This window comes from Aulostomus chinensis, chromosome 23 (genome assembly GCF_037954235.1).
Source record: "Aulostomus chinensis isolate RoL2024-O1b breed Wild chromosome 23, RoL_Achi_v1.0, whole genome shotgun sequence".
Taxonomy (NCBI): Eukaryota; Metazoa; Chordata; class Actinopteri; order Syngnathiformes; family Aulostomidae; genus Aulostomus; species Aulostomus chinensis.
Window position 1 is genome coordinate 14,234,398 of NC_141342.1, and position 18,179 is coordinate 14,252,576.

Below are 18,179 nucleotides of genomic sequence, written 5' to 3' on the forward strand. Positions count from 1 at the left end.
AACCGCCTTCTCCTCCAGTCAGGACATCATTTACTCTGACAAGTTCATCGAGGGAACTTGAATGAAGGTTTATGTCGGTATGTGGAGTACAAATAGCTACAAGAAGAGTCCCTTGGTAGTACTGTAGTTCATTAGGTTCAGTAGGTGATTTCCATGCAGCTGTCCGAGGCTAACAAGCAGGGACGTGGAGCATGCCGTCGGCTGATCGGGTTTAGTAGAGCCATGAACTATGATGCAACTCACAGGTGAAGGTTTTCATATCTCCTGGTGGGAATGGGAGTTATCTGAGTTATCATGTTGTGACAAACATGATTGAAGACTTTGTTTCCAGGAAGGAAATTCAGAATGTATTGTTATTCTGAATTGTGTTCAGGCAGAGAAGTCAGGGATATATTCTCTTTGTATTCTCGGGTTGCCATCGTTGAGTGATCCAGAGTGGCGCTTTAATTTAAAGGGAAAATTTCAAAAATTAAAGCATATTTATTTAAAGCATATGGAAAATGTTTTGCATGTCAGAATGCGGAGGGAAACTGTGATACAGTTTTAATGTGAAGTTAAAGCAATATTAAAACATGACACAGCTGAAAATGAAATATAAAAACATAGTTCTGACAAAGTATGAAGGAGGCTTGACAATCACGCAGTAAACACAGTTTTTTTTTTATTTGGTTACTGAATTCTTATTCATTCTGTGTTTCTCCTGTGCATGTAAATAATGTGTATTTGTAGGTATTCAACTTTTGGGTATGTTTAGGTATAGGCGTGTGTGTGTGTGTGTGTGTGTGTGTGTGTGTGTGTGTGTGTGTGTGTGTGTGTGTGTGCATGATTATATACGTTAATATGATATATTAAGTAGTAGGTCAGATCAATAAAAAAACAATAATTTATGGAGTAGGAGTGAGATTAAATTAGTTTTTATTTCTCACGCTTTTTGGAATAGGTCAACCGAGTCATCGAGTGTTTGACAACTTCTTTTTAGCTTAATGGTGAGTTCTTTTGCTCATGCTTTATATTCTTTACACCTTCAAAGTAAATATTTCATTCAATCAATCAATTAATAAGTGAATCCACATTCACAGCATTTTCATGCACAACATCAAGGATGATAGAACTCAAGAAGCTGGCAAACTGTGGAATTCATCCGACGTACGCATTCTGAATTAATGGGAGACCTATACTTAACAAAACTTTTGTTTTCCGAAGCGTAAGTGGAAACTGTCACTTTAATCTTAAAAAGTATCTTGAAAGCTTTAAAAAAGTGACGCTATTTGGTTTTATCAGTGGAAAAGGAAGCCTTCAGATTTGTGTTTGTCTTTAAGTTTGGGGTTCTAATGGGCCAGGTTGAGAAAATAATACACACTTAATCAAAATCAATTAACACATAGTTGGTTTTGATGATTGGTTTTAAAATGTAGGACGAATACTGATATCCGATGATGGCCAGATACTGATGTTAAAAGCTGGCCTGGGTCTGTGACAAAAGAACAGATCTGATCTGTTAATTTGAAGTTATGTTCACATGCGTGACTCTCTTTTGTTATTGCTATATTTTGACATAGTTAGACAAAGTGACTTACAAAAATAATCCCGGTCTCTCCCACACAGACACATCGAGGTATTCAGTTTATGAATGAAATATCAAGACTGAAAAAAATAGTTGTATCGGTGCATCACTTATGACAGGAGAAATGGCTTATTGATTTTTAAAAAATCATTATGAGCAGAAACAGAAAAATTATTAAACAACTATCATAAGAGCACACACACAAACACATACACACACACACACCTACCTACCTTCTGGTTCAGCTGATTTGAGTCCAGATGTGTGAGGGGCATCGGGTCAGAGAGAGAGAGACAGAGAACGAAAGCAGGCTTTACTACACATGCTTTATATCGCTTGGACCAACAAGCTGATGAGTGCTGGTATTTAAAGAGCTGCTGGAGCCAGATAGCTTCACTGCTAAGAGGACACCCCAGCAGATACGACGGCAGCGTCTGACTCTGTAGCACCACTCAGGGCTCTCTGTGTATGTACCTGCTATCAGCCAACAAAATAGCTGCAAAACAAAGGATCATTTCATCAAGAGGAAACGTGGACTGAACTAATACTGCCAGTGAGTAGCTCATACTTCGTTACTGCTAACCTGAACTACACCCTCGTCTGTTATGGTCTAGAGACTCTATACGATCCTCATGTGTCGCTAAAGTACCAGTCTGTGTTTTTTGTCTTCAAAGCACTTTGTAAATTTTGATGTAATTATAGCACATTATCATGGCCACGGATAGAAAAGATATAAGCTAGACCAGTTCTAAGGTCTTTTAACTGATAACATTTGAACACTGACAGAGGCGCCGTTTAACAATGTCAAACTCACACCTGCTCCCTACTAGGTGTCAAGTCGTCTGTAAAAAATAGTTGACGTGACACATCAAATTAATGGCTGAGAGAAGTTGCTTGAGGATCGGAGGAATTAGCTGCAGAGATCCAGTTGCAACAGCTCAACCATGAAGTGGCTCATCCATAACTAAACATGCATTTAATCCCTGTGTAATTAAGTGTTGCAGAGCTGGATGTTACCATGTGAGTTGTAGTGGGAGTGAGTTGCATGGAAGTGGACTGTATATTCATCTGTACCTGTATGGTCGTTGTACTGGACTTTATTCAATCAGTCATTGTATTCTGGTAATAATTCTTTGATTCACCTTGACTGAAACTCTGAGGGAGAGTCACTATGTTCCAATGCATAAATCAATCAAATGAATAAAGGGGTAAAATAAAGCGGAGAGGTAGACAGAATACAGTGAGATTATGTTGGGTGATATCACATTTTCTCCTGAAGGATGTTATCTTTCACTTATGAGTCTTATTGTGTACTTACAAGGTGTTAAATCTATATAATTTAAAGGAGCGTGACAACGTTTTGGGACTTTTTTTTTTTTGTAGATCAAGACATGCAGATAGGTACTGTACCCTTGTTTCATCTCTGTGTGCATTACAGAGCTCCATATCACAAAGGATGCCTGACTACTAGTTGGCTAGCTAGTCTGAGAGGACAGACGTGTATTTATCTGCTGGTCTTGAACTTTCACTGTGTTCCTTATAATTTTATTTTTAAGAGAAAAATTACTGTGCTGTTATTTATTCCAATGTGTTATTTTGATATTTTATGGACAAATCAGATTTAAATATTAATGAAAATACAGCAGAAATAAAAGTTCGATGCAGCTTGTGGGCTTCCGTCACATTTGTTGAATGTTTTGTCAGATTGCTTTGTGTGTTCTGGCTGCCGTGGAGTACCTGTTCGTGCTGAAGTAACGATTATTCCATCATCTTTCTTTAGCAGTTCACGTTCCCACTGCCAGACGCTAGTGGAACATCATTCAAATAATCCTGGTGACGCTTTGAAGTCCATGTTGTTGGTTGGGGGCTGATGAATTCCACATTTCCATCCCACTTTCATCTTTCCACCAGCTAAATTGAATTTCCTTTTTTTTTGTCACAGAAAAGATTTTTTTTTCTATAAATGACTGTTTCTAGTCGTGCTAGTTGTGGAGGGGAGGTTGAGTGAGGCAGAGAGATGAAATTTTCAATACTGTGAGGATTTAATTGATGCCATTATCATATGAACAGTGCCAAAACAAAGAATTCAGTTGGACTTGGTGAAATTTCTGCATTCACAGTGGAGCTTTGGTGTGGCTGCAGCTTGATTTATGCTTTCAGAATGCCATAATCGCTCAGCAGTTACTGGTAGTGGGGCTGTGTACTCTCATGAAGAAAGAGTGCATATCCGTTAAATGGGCTTTTATTATCTGATAAATGGAGATAAACCGAAACAAGACAGTTATCTGCTGACTGTACACCTGGCTGCATTGCCGTGATGATCTCCAGAGAGAGGCCATTCTTTCAGCTAATAAACGTCAAATCCAGTCCTTTAAAATATCTACAAGAGATGAATCCTCGTCCAACTTTGAATTCCTGTGAAATATGTTTGATAAAAGGATCAGTTCAGCGAAAATCAAGCCCTGCAATGGCAGTGCACATAAAACCCCATTTGAATCATACGAGAGAAAAGGGAAAAAGGACAACTATAAATCTGGTCTGAATGGAGTAATGCTCCTCTGTTGCCCCCCTGTGGATACTTCAACAACCTACATGGGAGTTACACTGAACAGTACAGATTATTAATAATCTTTTTTGTTCTCTCACCAGAAATGAAACGTCCCAAGAAACCCAACTGGTTGGACAGCAGTCATCCTTCCAAGAGTGAGGAGGGACAGGAGGAGGAAGAGGAGGAAGATGATGACAAAGAGGAGATGAGGGTAGCAGCAGGACACAGGGCCAAGCGCGAGCGCCGTCAAGGCAGTGTGAGTGCCACGGCCTGTCAAGTGTGCAACATTAAGCTTAACTCTAGCGCCCAGGCACAGATCCACTACAAGGGCAAGACGCACCAGAGGAGGCTGCGACGACTGGCGAAGGCTGTCGGCACGGGTAGGACTCAGATTTAAGCTATTACACATGATAAAGGTTAATACGCCGTGGTGAGTTTACTGAAGCTTATAAGACTGTTCCACTTGGTAGCTTTTTGTGCAACTTATTTGGTGGATCAGTGGATGGAGATTTCTCGGTTGACATGTAGATGGATCAGTGACTGCAGCACATGATTATTATTTCAACCATATCTGGTTTGTCTCAGGGGATATTAGAACTGTACCAGGTATGATTGTCCTTAGAGGCTTAACTCAAGTGAGGAAAAACCTTTTTAAAACACAAAAGTGAAAGAAATCTCAGGGAGAGACATGGAGGAGGAGGGATCTCTCTCCCACGAAGGACATCCACATATAATAAATGTAGCACGTCAATCATGTTAAAGTACATTTGATTGCATAAGTTTGTGCATGCATGATAATCACCCCAAAGGTGCTGTACAACATACCAAAGGTACTTTTATATGCTTTTATGTCTTAAAAGGACAGGAAAAAGGAACTTTCATGTTTGAAATTGTACTTCACCACAAAGTGTATTTCAATTTGTAAATGACATGCCTCGTGTACTCACAAATGGGTCACTCGTGCTCACAAAGAACCCCCCCCCCCCCACATCGTTGCTTTTAGAATTCAGAATGCAGAAAGAGACAATCACATATATAAGGCAAGAAGATTTTTGGTGACTTAAAGCCAACAACAGCAAAATTGCCTTAAAAAAGTCAGTTTACAAACTCCAAAGCTCCTCATTTAGTGTAATCCAGCCCCTCTTTATCCACCCTTATGCTCTGACATCTGCAAACACTGAGCTCAAAACAAAACTATCATTAAACCTTCAACTTTGGCAGTCATTCACCGCAGTACAGAAAGCCACAATTGTAGCTGGTCCTTGTTCAAAGTAGCGCCAAACTTGAAGTGTTATAGTTTGTTTGTTTTTAGCTCAAATCAAAGTGTTTTTGGATTACTGAGCCTATGGGTGGATAAAGTCATGGATTCTAGCAGACGATGTGCTTGACAGTTTGTAAACTAAAATTATTGGGCCCTCTTGCTGTTGCTTTGTCGCTATTCATTCTGCTATTATGCCACAGATATTGCTGCTGATAGCTTCGAGCTAAATATACGTGGCTGGCTCTTTCTGCATTCTAGTTTCAACAAAAAGGTATTAAAGGAAATAATGGAAAAATGTATCTTCTTGAAATGCAAAAAATAACATTTTTGGAGCAGGTATTGGGAAATTCACCTTGTTTCCATTGCAACGATCTGTCCCTCCAGAAAAACGCGATTATGCTATCGTATAATTCAACGCCTAATCAGCCAAAGTCCACACATTTATGCAGGCTAGCATTTTTTTCAAAGATGCTGCACTTTCGCCACATAAAGGACAGATTTCCACTCAGAATGCGCAAAATATGCAGGGCTTGCATGATTTCATAATCGCTGCATTTTCATTGCAAAAAAGTGACACGTTTTCACATAAAGTTGAAAAATGTTGCGTTTACTTCACACAAGAGCAGCCATTTTCCTCCTGTTGCCTTGGGAACGCTGTGAATTGACTTCAACGGAAAGCTGCAAACTCCGTGAAGAAGATGTGTTGACATCTGTAAATCAGTCTCATTTGCCAACAACAGTAAACTTGGAAGTTGTGTGACTCATCAAGGTTTGTAAGTTTTAGCCATCTGTTTTTTTTTTCCCCAGCGCATTCTGTGACGTTGTATGCTTGCTTATCATAGGAAGTCATGAGAAATGACTCTTTACATTAAGGTCACAGCCTAGTGAGAACAGAGGGTTGGGGAAATCACTTTTTTTTCCTCATTCATCAAACTGCAGTTTTTGCAGGTTCCTGCAATTTTAGAATATCCCTCATATTCCATCACATAAGGATTTTTGCCCGCAACAATCACAAAAAAACTGCATTTTTCTGGAAGGACTGAACAATAACAGATACTGTACACTGTAAGGGATACCGCTGCTTCTCCGAGGCACCTGGACGCAGCCAGGTGGTCCCTGCATGAACTGACCCTCTCTGCAGACTCTTGAGCTTGTCAGAGCATGAAAATCACAGATGTAACTGATGACACTGATGATGGATTCGTTCCATATGTGTCCCAGCATGCAGCACTAGTTAGCCAGCGTGCACTACACCAGGGCCTGGAATTAAACACCGAAATATGACAGTCATGTTAATTACACCTGTACATCCCACGATGTGTCGTGTCACAATGTTTGCTGTGAGAATGTCTATTACCGCTGCGTCTTTATGACAATTTATTACACAAGAGGAAGAATATGTAGACCAACATTGACTTAAAGATTTATAATAACTTCTTGTTTGCTGGATGACCCTACAGGCATCAAACTGGCCACACTTTAATCAACAACTCCTACATTCTGAAACAACACTGAGCATTATTAACTTCCTCAAATTGATTTTTTTGTTCTGGCCTTTTCTGATACTTTATCCATCGCCTGCCTTTTTATCATTTTATTTCTTTTTAATAGAACTGCTGTGGTTCAAATGGTAGACAGAGAAGCTTATGTATTTGCTTTGTTTATGACACTGAGACCTCTTGGTGGCAGATTTTGAGAAAAAAAAATGGTCCAAACGTCATACCAGTGGAAGTGTCAGTACCTGTGCAGGGCAGACACTGTAGTCAGTACACCACAACAAGGTTTTCTGTTGCATAGAAAGAGAATGTTGAAATCAACAAATAGGGAAAAATGCAGGAGAAGGGAGCTCTGAAACAATCTGAAGAGCAGATTTTCCCCTTGGTGTTGATTCTGCAAGTTCTGTAAAATAAGCTTCTCCAGAGAATTTCAGTCGGTAAAATCAGAATAATGATCTCCGGACTCAAACCGCACCTTGTTTAATCAGGTATTTTATTTAGACATAGTTTGTCCTACTTTACTAAACTGTTCACATCTGCAATCCATGAGCAGGTGTTATACATGCATTATATATTTACTATTCCAGAGGAGACCCGCACCATTTCCAAGTATTTTCGGCGCACCTGTTTTGACACGGGGCCATTAATCACCCTCACTCAGCGCCACCTGTGTCACTCCACTCTGCTGACCAGCTTGATCAATCAGCACTCAACAACATAAAAAAAAGAAAGAAAGAAATAATATAATGAGCAAGCACAGCCAATAAAATGGCATTTTTAATGTTGATTTATGAGGTTGTCTCTCCATAAGCTTACCACACATATTTAGCTCGTCCAATCGAGCGCAGAGCACGGGACTGAATTAATACCACAGCCCACGTTTGAAACCTCCCTCGTTTCAACCTCATCATGTGAATGTTATTGACTTCTCCTTTGTCATCACTCTTACTTAAAAAGTGCCGGGCTGGTCGTCAGAGGTGGGGTGTAGGTGGGACTCTTTAGGCACCTCACAATGGGAACCCAGAATGCATTTCGCACAATCAGCAACAGCAAGATGAGTTAATTTCTTCTATTTTATTTTTCCATTACTGGGAGCCCCGTCCCAAGATGGATAGACTTGCAATTGTAGACATCTGATGAGAGAGGTTATGGATACATGAAGAAGGGAGATGGTGGTGTGTACTTGAGGTTGGAATCTTCCTCATGGAGTCATTTCAAACACGGAATTAATTTTGCATCAATCAGCAGAAGTTAAAAGGATCATTTTTAAAATACTACTTGTAGTGCGGTGGTTAACATTGTTGCCAGTCCAGTTCTAGGTTGAAACTGTTCATCCTTTGTATTTCCTGTGCTGGAAAGGATGAGGATGTAGGATTTTCCTGCTGCCCTCCAGGTGCTTCAGCTTCCTCTCATAACCCAATTTTTGCAAGTTAGGATAAATGAAGACTGGAAATTGCCCATAGCGATTGATTTATCAAGAGAGAATCTAGTTGCTCTGATGTTTTCAGAAATGTGAAGACTTTCTGGCTATCAAGATGACCAGACGGTCAATGCTCATGGCGTCCCACCAAGAACAGTCTTATCTTAACAAGCCCTTTTGAAATTTGCTGCTGAATCAGACTCTAGTGGATAAACTTGGGATATAATTTGTTTTGGGTTTCTAACAGTCAATTTATGCTCTCAGAGTTTAAATCGAGTTTGCTCTGTGGGCTACGACAGCATCCTCACTCCTGACTTGCCAAACTTACAAAGTGCAAACATCCAAGTATGGATGAAGTTTGAACTCTGTATACGGTACAGGAGCTGCAGAGAGCTGGTTTAGTCACTGTGCTCCTGCCATTGTGCTGTTGTGAGATGGTAATCTCAAGGCTACAATCACTGCCTGGTAACTGGCTTCAAATAACAATATTCCTCTACTTACCTCAGTTTATGTGTGTGGCCTTGAGGGGCCTCCTTAGGTTTGTGATTTTGTAGCCTCAGCTTTTCTCTCCAGACAATATACACACTGCTTATTCTCATTATATTTACATGTTGTATAATTTTTTTGTCCAACCATGCCTCACTATTGCCATCAATTACGTCTCCTGTCACTGTGCTGTCTGAGTTCCTGCAACCCTGACGCGCATAGCTGAACTATCTGGCTGACTTTAGAGAAACATTGTTGAGGGATGCAGCTGAGGAAGAATCCATTAATTTTTTTTCTCACATCCATTTGATAAAACAGGAAGAGTTTATTTAAATCTCTTGTAGTATCCAAAAACTATACTTACTGTATGCGTGTAAATCTATGCTTTTACTGTATTTGTACTAAAGGTCAAACATTTTCTTAGACTCGCTCTTTGCAAACCAAGACTTAAATCTCCTTTTTGTGCAAGCGTCTCTTACATTTGTTAAATATTTATCACTGCAAGCTTTTCATAATGAGCACCTCTTGGGGATCCATCAACAGCATTAGTGTTGACAGAGTTTAAACAACCAACCAGCTGCAGGCCACAATGTCAGATCCATCTCATGCACTAATTGAAGGTTGAGATGAAGCTAACTCATGAGCAGCGGCTGCCAGTTCCTCGGGGTGTGGGGGGGGGGGGCTCTCATTTCTCCACACAGGCTACACAGTGATTTCACACCTGCTATGTTTGAACCGCTTGAATGAGCCCTGCAGTGTTTGACCTCTTTTGTCGGGGTTCTCTGAAAATGGCAATATCAGAGTCAAATCGAGCAGCAAATAGTTGCTTGAGTAAAATTAGCCGGCGAGTAGTTTATTTTTAACAAATACGCTATGGGACACAAAGTCGGGACATCTTTTAAAGATACAGACTTTATAATATTTGCTGGTTTCTTGTATTCCTTTCTTATACTTGGATTTAGAACTGATGGTTTGTAGCATTATTGATATTGTTGCATTGGAAATTTTAAAGTTCAATCCAGTAAGGCAAAGTAGCAAAGCCTGACAAAATAAGATACTTCTTTTAAAAAATAATGATAATGGTAGTTGGAAATTGATATGAAATTGTTTGATTGTTTCAGTTATTTGATATATCAAAAAGTTGAAAAGGTCACAAAGTCAACATAATATGTTTTTCTGGTATTTAACTGTAAATAAAGCAGGGTTCATGCCTGCATCAAGCTTTTACTTATTTGGAGCCTTATTTGATGAGGTAGCTAATTTACAAAAATACGCTTTCAGATTTAAAAAAATGTTCACTGTTAAGACAGATATTGATGGAATTTAAACGATTATAGCAGATACAAATCTCGTAAATCCTTTCAACAAAATAGCAGAAATACACAAGAAAAATGTACACAAGTTCCAAGTCTGAGAGTTTTGATATCCTCTTTTTCAGTAGAGAGGAGAAAAAGAGGACGAGCCAAGTCAATCCAGGTGACTGCTAGTATAATTCAGCCAGCGCTGCGATTAAATGGGCCTAATAATACCCATTCCCTTCCCACGGCTGAACTAGTACTCCCTTTATTTAGCTTCATGAAGTGATTGCTGAAATGAAAAGAGGTTTTAATAGGGTTTTTCTCTATGGGGGCCTTTGGAAAAAGGAATGGAACAAATTGCTTTCCATTTCATACGCCGCGCACCAATTTGCAGGTCCGCAGTTTTATTTCTTCAGGAGTTCTTATTCTCTTGTTTGTTTTTTGTGCACTTTGTGTCGTTGCATGGGGGCAAATATGACGTTGACTTTTGCAGTGTACAAGTGCACCATCAAAAATAGAATTAAGTGTTATTTTGGCACACGTTCTTCATATCGGGGTTGAATTGGATCCTTTGGTGTGAACACGCGGCGCGGCCTCTCATGAACTCTTATATTTGTGATGGCAATGTGAATCTACTTAATGTTCTGCTAGAATTTGTAGAAATCAGCGTTTGTCTTGTCTGCAAATCCATCCATCCATCCATCGTCTGCTGCTTATTCCTATTAAGGGTCACGGGGGGGCTGGAGCCTATCCCAGCGGCTACGGGCGAGAGGCAGGGTTCACCCTGGACAGGTCACCAGTCCATCGCAGGGCCAACACATAGAGACAGACAACCATTCACACTCACAGTCACACCTACGGTCAATTTAGAGTATCAATCAGCCTCGTCCCCAGTTGCATGTTTTTGGACGATGGGAAGAAGGTGGAGTACCAGAGAGAACCCACGCAGGCACAGGGAGAACATGGAGACTCCACCCAGAAAGATCCAAGCTGGGACTCGAACCCAGAACCTTCTTGCTGTGAGGCGACAGTGCTAACCACTGCACCACCGTGCCGCCCTGCAAATCCATTTTAAATAGTTCAAATTGTTTGGAGGCAATGCTAGAGGTCTGGGTAGATTAAGCAGTGAATTTGTCAGGTTTCTTGAGAGATCGTGGTTTGGGTTGAACTACACTGTGGCCAAGGTCTGGTTTAAGTTAAATAATATCGGTAACAGGATTTATCTCATGCTATAACATAAAATATATCCTGGATTTACTTGGATTTCCTTTGAGTCCCAGTGAAACGATGAATATGTATTTAAACAAGTGACGGCCGGACACCACAAAAGCGAAGGATGGCTTTATGATAATTACTTCTTCCAGTGAGTTTATGGTTTTCATGGGATTTGTCTGTTTGTATGCAGGAAATTATCCAAAAATATACCACAATTGCAGGGCATAAATTTTGGCCCTGCACGTGTTGTTGTAGTTATTATAATAGTTTTATTTAGTATCCAGCCTTTCAAGTTTATCTGTACACACAAAACTTATTTTTATGAATCTACCTGGTTTGTTTTTGCCACAAGAAATCAAAGGTTAAGTCTTTTTTTCAGGAAACCGATGATTATTTAACTTAGATCAAACTGACTACTTCCCAAATGAGGCCCATTGCACAACCTTAGTTAAAGTTACTACTTTCTTAAAGTTTGGTAAACTTCAGTGTGGTTATGATGGTTTGGCGTTGAGACGGTCCTGATGACTCATGAATAGTACATAGATGTTTATTTCTGTAAACATCATATCAAATCCAATTTTTCGTATAAATGTCACCTTAAAAGCAGTCACGTTAACAGCGTGATGAATACTCCCACGAAATTAAAATGTCGGTCAATATATGGGCTGAGTTATGGACTCACCCTCTGGAGGTTGTGAGGAAATTCGGACAGATGCGGATGTTACAGTATGAAGGACCTTGAAAGTGAGAGGCAAGATCCTGTGATTGATATATTCGGTCCAGCTGGTTGATATGTTCTTTAGACGGTTTTGTGGTAATGATATGGTTAACAGACAGCTGGATTCTGAACCAGTTTATGGAAAACCAGTTGCAATAATCGATGAGGGTTGAAGTCAGAGAAAGTGCAAGAACGACGTTGCCGCTTGTAATATGATTTTGTTGAAATTGAGCAGACCAGGTCAAAATCATTGATGTTGAATTAAAAGATAATGTGCTGTCAGAGATGAAAGAATAAGATACAGGTACAGAAATAACCCTTTGAAATAGCCCCTTTTAGTAAGCTGTGGTGTCTCCTCTCAGATACTCGATAATGAAGATTTAAATTATGTCACACAGAGACACTGAACAATACGGTGGTCAGTGTTTCTAGATGGGCTAACTCAGAAACAACTAAATGAAATCACCTTGTTAATTAGAAATAGGATGACAATGTGAAAAACTGAGAGCTAGAAAATCAGTGTCACCAGTTTGCCCTCAATTTCTGCTGTTTCCCGCTAGACGTGTAAATTGGTCACCGTTGCATGCTCGGACTATTAAAACTCAGCTATACTGCAAATTTATTCTTAGATTCTTTCAGTTTTGCAAGCTTAGCGTGATAAAGTCCGTAAATTTAACCTTATGTCCGTTCTTTAACTTTGTTTTCCAAAGTGAGACTGATTAGTCACACACGCCATAAATCAATCCTGAAAAATGATGTCACTTAGAGGTGACCTGCAATATTTCCTGCGCCGTTTATAACAATTTTCCCCACTGAAAGGGAAAATTAAACTTGTATTCTTCTTGGAACAAAGCTCTCGCCTCACTAATGAAATATCTGTCAACTAAAGCTCCGCTGGTGATTGACTCCAGTCCATGCTTTTCTAGGGGGTTTGGATTGTTTCTCCCTCTGCCAGGAGATCCACAGATCACTGTATGTCTGCAGGCACGTACAAATACAGTCTCACACATGCTACAACATACTGAGCTGTGCAATGGGACGTTTATCAGTTGGAGTTTAGTGTGCTTGGCCTCGTTTCATACAAAAGGACTTCGCTGGGTTAAAAAGCAGCCGTTTTTAGTGTGTCACTTAAAAAAAAAAAATGCAGCCTGCAGATTTGGTGCCAAACCCTCCGGTTGACTGCTAGCTTTAAAGCAGACTGTTTTACAGAGTCCCCAATGACTGCATTATCAAAACAGGTCTGGAATGTCTCCTAGAATATCCAAGCTGCTCAACCTGGAGTCTTCCTCTTTGCTGTAGATGAGAGTGGGATGTTTGAGAACATGAATCACAATTATGCATGTGATGCAGAGTCAGTGAACAACTCTCAATACTTGAAAACAGAAAAGAAAAAAAAAACCTGGATTTAGCTGCTAAACAAAATTATGCTTCTGAGATATTAACGTCTGGCATGAGGTTTCAGTACATGTTAATATCAGCTTTCTCGTCATGTGTATATTTGGCGCCGTAATGGGCTGTGACACCATTAAAAATCAGAACATTTTGGTGGGGGGTAAATTAGGTCGAGAGCAGAGGAGTCTTTGTAATTTTCTGTTTCTCTATTTGTCTGTTCTATGAAGTCAGTGTTCAACACTGTTTGAGCACTGTGATATCCATAAAATGGAAGCTAACATGGCGTGTGGAGCCAACATATGATTGTTTTGCTCCAGGCAGTCTGCCCTGCATTTTCATTTGAATGCAGCAGCCTGAAATCAAGTGTAAAACTGTCAGGGTTTGTCAGTGTTGTGGTTCCACGCCACACTCATTCAAACGGACAAGGAGCTAGCAAGGAGCACACAGGTCAGATACAAGCAGTGTGTGTGTGTGTGTGTGTGTGTGTGTGTGTGTGTGTGTGTGTGTGCGCGCGCGCACCTGCGTTGATGATGCTTATATGACATTTGAGGAGAGCCACTGTGAGAATAATTGCTTATTTGAAGTGATTGTAGTGCCTGTGGGTTAAATAACAATGAATTGAAGTCTGGGATTCATATGTTTATATGTCTGATGAGCCGTCCGCTGAAACTTAATACGACCAAACTCGGTGGAGGAATGCAACGCGAGTCAAGGGTGAATTCATTACACTTTTAAGCTTGAACAGTTTAAGCTGGTCAGCTGTTTTGTGGCCCAAATTTTATTGATGCAGTAATGCTATGAACATCCACTGGGGACAGAGGGTGAACCGGATGATTTTGATAATCAGTGGTCACTGTCATAGGCCTGCATCAGTGAGGCATACAACCATAATACACAGTATTTGTATTTTCTTGAAGACCTGTGACTGTCTCCTTAACCAGTTTCCATCACCATGTTTTCATGGACATTTTGAAGTTTTGCAATCGAAAAAAGTAGGATTAAACTGCCAAGATATTAATAACAGCCCCCAATTTGCAAAAAGTATATATGCGCACTTGTGATGGTTTTTGACACTTCTACATTTTATTACAACCATGTGAGGGTATGTTGCCTATACTGCCATCTTCTGACAAAAGTAGTACCAGCTTCAACCATTTGATGGAAATGCACCCACCTTTTATTGTAAACATTTACAAGATTCGCTTCACATTGAGATGGAACCCAAGAACCTACTGAATCATCCCTTGAGACCACAAGTGTTCACTAATACCACAGAGTTCTTGTGGATAGTTTTAGCAATGACTTAGCAAGTGCGTGATTAGACTTTGATGAGTTACAAATAGAAGTAACAGCAGAGCAACATGTATACAAATGGAAAACATGGCTGTAAGCACTCTTGACCACAAGCAGAAGCTTGAATCTATCAGCTCTGCTTCCTGAAAGGCTGCTCACACACCAGCGGGCATAAATATACTGAAATCAGGCCCCTTAAGGGACTCATCAAAAATATTACAATGTGTAAAAATATAGAGGTGTTCAGTCCTATTACATGTGGAAAAAAAGAGTTATTCCTACTTCTGTTTAATTAGCTACAGATCATAAGAGTCACACTCAAGTTGCAGTAGAAAAAACAAATGGCTTCAAGCCGCAAGAGTGAATCTAATCCCTCTTAATACTGGAATTATCAACAACAATATTAAAACAATTGATTCTAAGCAAACACAATCTTGCAATTAATCAATATGTGAGATGTATAATGTTTAGTTGTAAACTTTTAAGTGTTTCGCGCCGACAATGTTTATTGTAATATCTCGTTGCTGGAATTTAAAGCAGAAATGTGAACAGAATTGGACTGATCAAACTTGTCCATTGTTGTCAAGGAGCGCAAGGAAGGAAATGATATTTCAATGTTGTTAAGGGAAGATGCAGGTGCAACCCTGAAGAGAAAACAGAGCTGTGAAGAAGAGGGAGACTCGCCAGTCCTCTACCAATCCCCCTTCCTCACTCTCTCTTCTCTCTCTTTTTTTCTCTCTCATACCCTCATACACAGAGAAGAACACACATTCACACTTCAGACACACTCACCATCACACTCGCAGCCTCATTTCTTTCTCCACTGCTTCCAAACTGCCTCTCTGTCTCTGTCTCTGTCTCTGTCTCTGTCTCTCTCTCTCTCTCTCTCTCTCTCTCTCTCTCTCCCCCTCTTTCTCTTTTGTCTGAAAAAGGGCAACTGGATCAGAAGAGCATGGCGCTTTTAATTGAAGCACGTGTGTGTCGTTCTTTAGCGATGGTACTTTGGATCACAGCCAAGATGTGTTACTGAGAGAGAGGAGGGGGGGTGGTGGTGGTTTGTTGCTGTTTCACTTCCAGAGAATCAAAGTGGAGAAGAGGTTCACTATTGGGTTTTTGGGGGTGTTATTTTTGTGGAACTTTGCTGATGGGAGATAAGCTGACTGGAGAAGCCTCAGTTGAACAGACGAGAGTGGCAGGATTCACCAAACACGTGGAGATGCTTTTAGGTAAGAGTGCTGATGTGATGTTTTTAGCGTCGCTTATTACAATTAAATCTGATTCTTATTTGTTTAAAGTTGGTGATTATTTATCGATTTATACAGCCAGTAAGCCACTTCCCCTGTCAATGTGTCGTCCCCCCCCCCATGATGACTTCACATCATTGCTCAAGGGCAGACTTGGTCTCCTGCTCACCATCTGCCCTCGTTTGGTTCCCCTACATCCAAAATGAGTTGCAAGTCTGTTTATTTCCTAATTGACCCCCCCCCCCTTTTTTTTTGATGATGCCAAGTGCGGAGTCCAAACTGTACTGACGCTGTCATTCCCAGATGTGTCAAGTCATTTTAAAAACCACACAAGAACAGCGCTTATATCACTGTGCAGATTGCTGGCAATTATGTCTTTGCCTCCCTGGGGAAATATGCCCAGATTAGCTCACATAATTGGAGCCTGTTAAAGATAAAGGCAGTGTGGGGATTTTTCAGTCATTTGTGTGCACGTCTTATTTTTGTCTTGGTTTTTTTTTTTTTGCAGCTAAAGGAGTAAAAATGCTGATTACATTTAGAAAATTTACAGCTACCTAAGTTTCACTTCATTAAACACCTTCATCTCACCGGTGCTCATGTAGCAGCAAATGAAGGAGAAGTTCTTAGTTTGACCTCAAGAGATATGCAAACGACATAATGAACACACTCTCAACACGAGTTATGATTTCAACTGTGAATATGGTTGGCAACGATGTTATTGTGTTAATGAGAATGTTAAAAGTGCAAGTTTAAATTATGCAGCATAGCATTTTGTGCTCTCTCCCAGAAGCTTACTGTATACACAAATACAGGGGCCGCAGTGTGTGCCTGCCTACATCCAAATACTAGCGAGTGTCTGTGCAGCGGCTCTGGATGCTTTCTTATTTAAATGGGAGATTAAGAAGATCAAAGGAAAACAGTTGAAGGGGAGATAACTGTAGTTTGCCTGGCGGCCATGCTGTTTCCGCCACTCCACTCCTCATCGTCAGCTTCAATGACAGCATATAAATCTCTTTTCCTGTGACATACAAAAGATGTGTGAAAACCCCAGACTGGGGAAGTTTGTATGTGTTTCTTGGCTTTAAAATCCATATCTTTCTTTCTGTCTTTTATTTAAATTAGAAGATTTAGAGTAGGAAATGGAGAAGTTACTCTGCTGGATGCTTTGCCTCAGGGTTAAATTCATAAGTAGAGAGGATTATCGTCTGTACTCCAGTGCATATCGATATTGATTCTTATCAATACTCTTATCAATACTGCTTCTATAGTTTGGCGCAGAAAATATAGAAGAGACTTCAAAAGCTGTGAAAAAAATTCAAGTTTTTATTTTATCTACAAACAGGGCAACTCAATGCCTGGTGACATGTGACACTGGCTATTCAGATTTCATTTAATCAACTGTTGATTCCATAATTCAAATATTCATTAGATATTAGAAATAAATAAATCATAGCTACCTGACTATTTGTGACCTGATGTCTTCTTTTTAGCTTTGCTGTTACTGCAGTAAAATGTTTAGTATCAGTTCGGTTCTTTTCTGAAACGGGGCAGTATAAACTTTGCTTTGAGATACAGGCTTGCAGGAGTAACATGCAGAGACATGACGGTAGCCATTGAAGGGAAAACAGGAGAGTTGTAAGGTAACGTCACTGTTTACGAGAAGCTCAATGCGCTTTATAATGCGACAATGAGACGTGACAAAGGAAATTAGAATGGCGTGACAAGGCGGCACCGTTGAGGATAGAAAGCTGCAGGTGAGGTGAGCTGTCTGTGCTCACATTTATGACGTTGCTGTATATTTACCACCCAAATTCACAACAAAGCTCTTCTCAGCTTCATATTTGTCCACTTCCGTTGTCATATTATCAAATGGTGACCAAACACATCTAGGTTTATTGAGGCTAATGCTAGCGCTGCCCCGACTTGTATTGGAATAACACTCTGTCCATCCCACATGACAGGACGCAATATGGCGGCAGAATTGAAACACTACAGGGTCATCGATGTTACAAAATGTATGACACAGCAGTGGTCCAGACCAGCAACCCTGCAGAAGAAACTCCTTTTGGTTGCAGCGATCTCACTCTTTCAGACATGATAACCGAATGTTGTGACGATACGTGTTTGCTTCCCCCTCGGCTCATGTGAAACACAGACATTCCCTAATTTCTTATAGAAGGAGCAGATGTCTCAATTGTCTCTTCATCTTCTGCCCCCTATTGGATTGGAGTGTGAACGACAAAA

The 18,179-nt window shown here is 40.2% G+C and overlaps 1 protein-coding gene across 3 annotated transcripts in view; it reads left to right on the plus strand.

Annotated features, from left to right (window-relative positions):
* The window catches only part of LOC147239699 (zinc finger protein 385C-like), a 56,439-nt gene that overhangs the window by 17,744 nt on the left and 20,516 nt on the right, over positions 1 to 18,179 (plus strand). The window contains exons 1-2 of one of the 3 annotated variants that reach the window (XM_086195785.1): positions 2,024 to 2,117; positions 4,214 to 4,492. In XM_086195785.1, the coding sequence (XP_086051911.1) occupies positions 4,216 to 4,492 (277 nt within the window). In that variant the 5' untranslated portion in view covers positions 2,024 to 2,117; positions 4,214 to 4,215. Of the gene's footprint in view, positions 1 to 2,023; positions 2,118 to 4,213; positions 4,493 to 15,667; positions 15,918 to 18,179 lie in introns of those variants that run through there. The other 2 variants (XM_086195784.1, XM_086195786.1) reach the window with 2 other exon arrangements.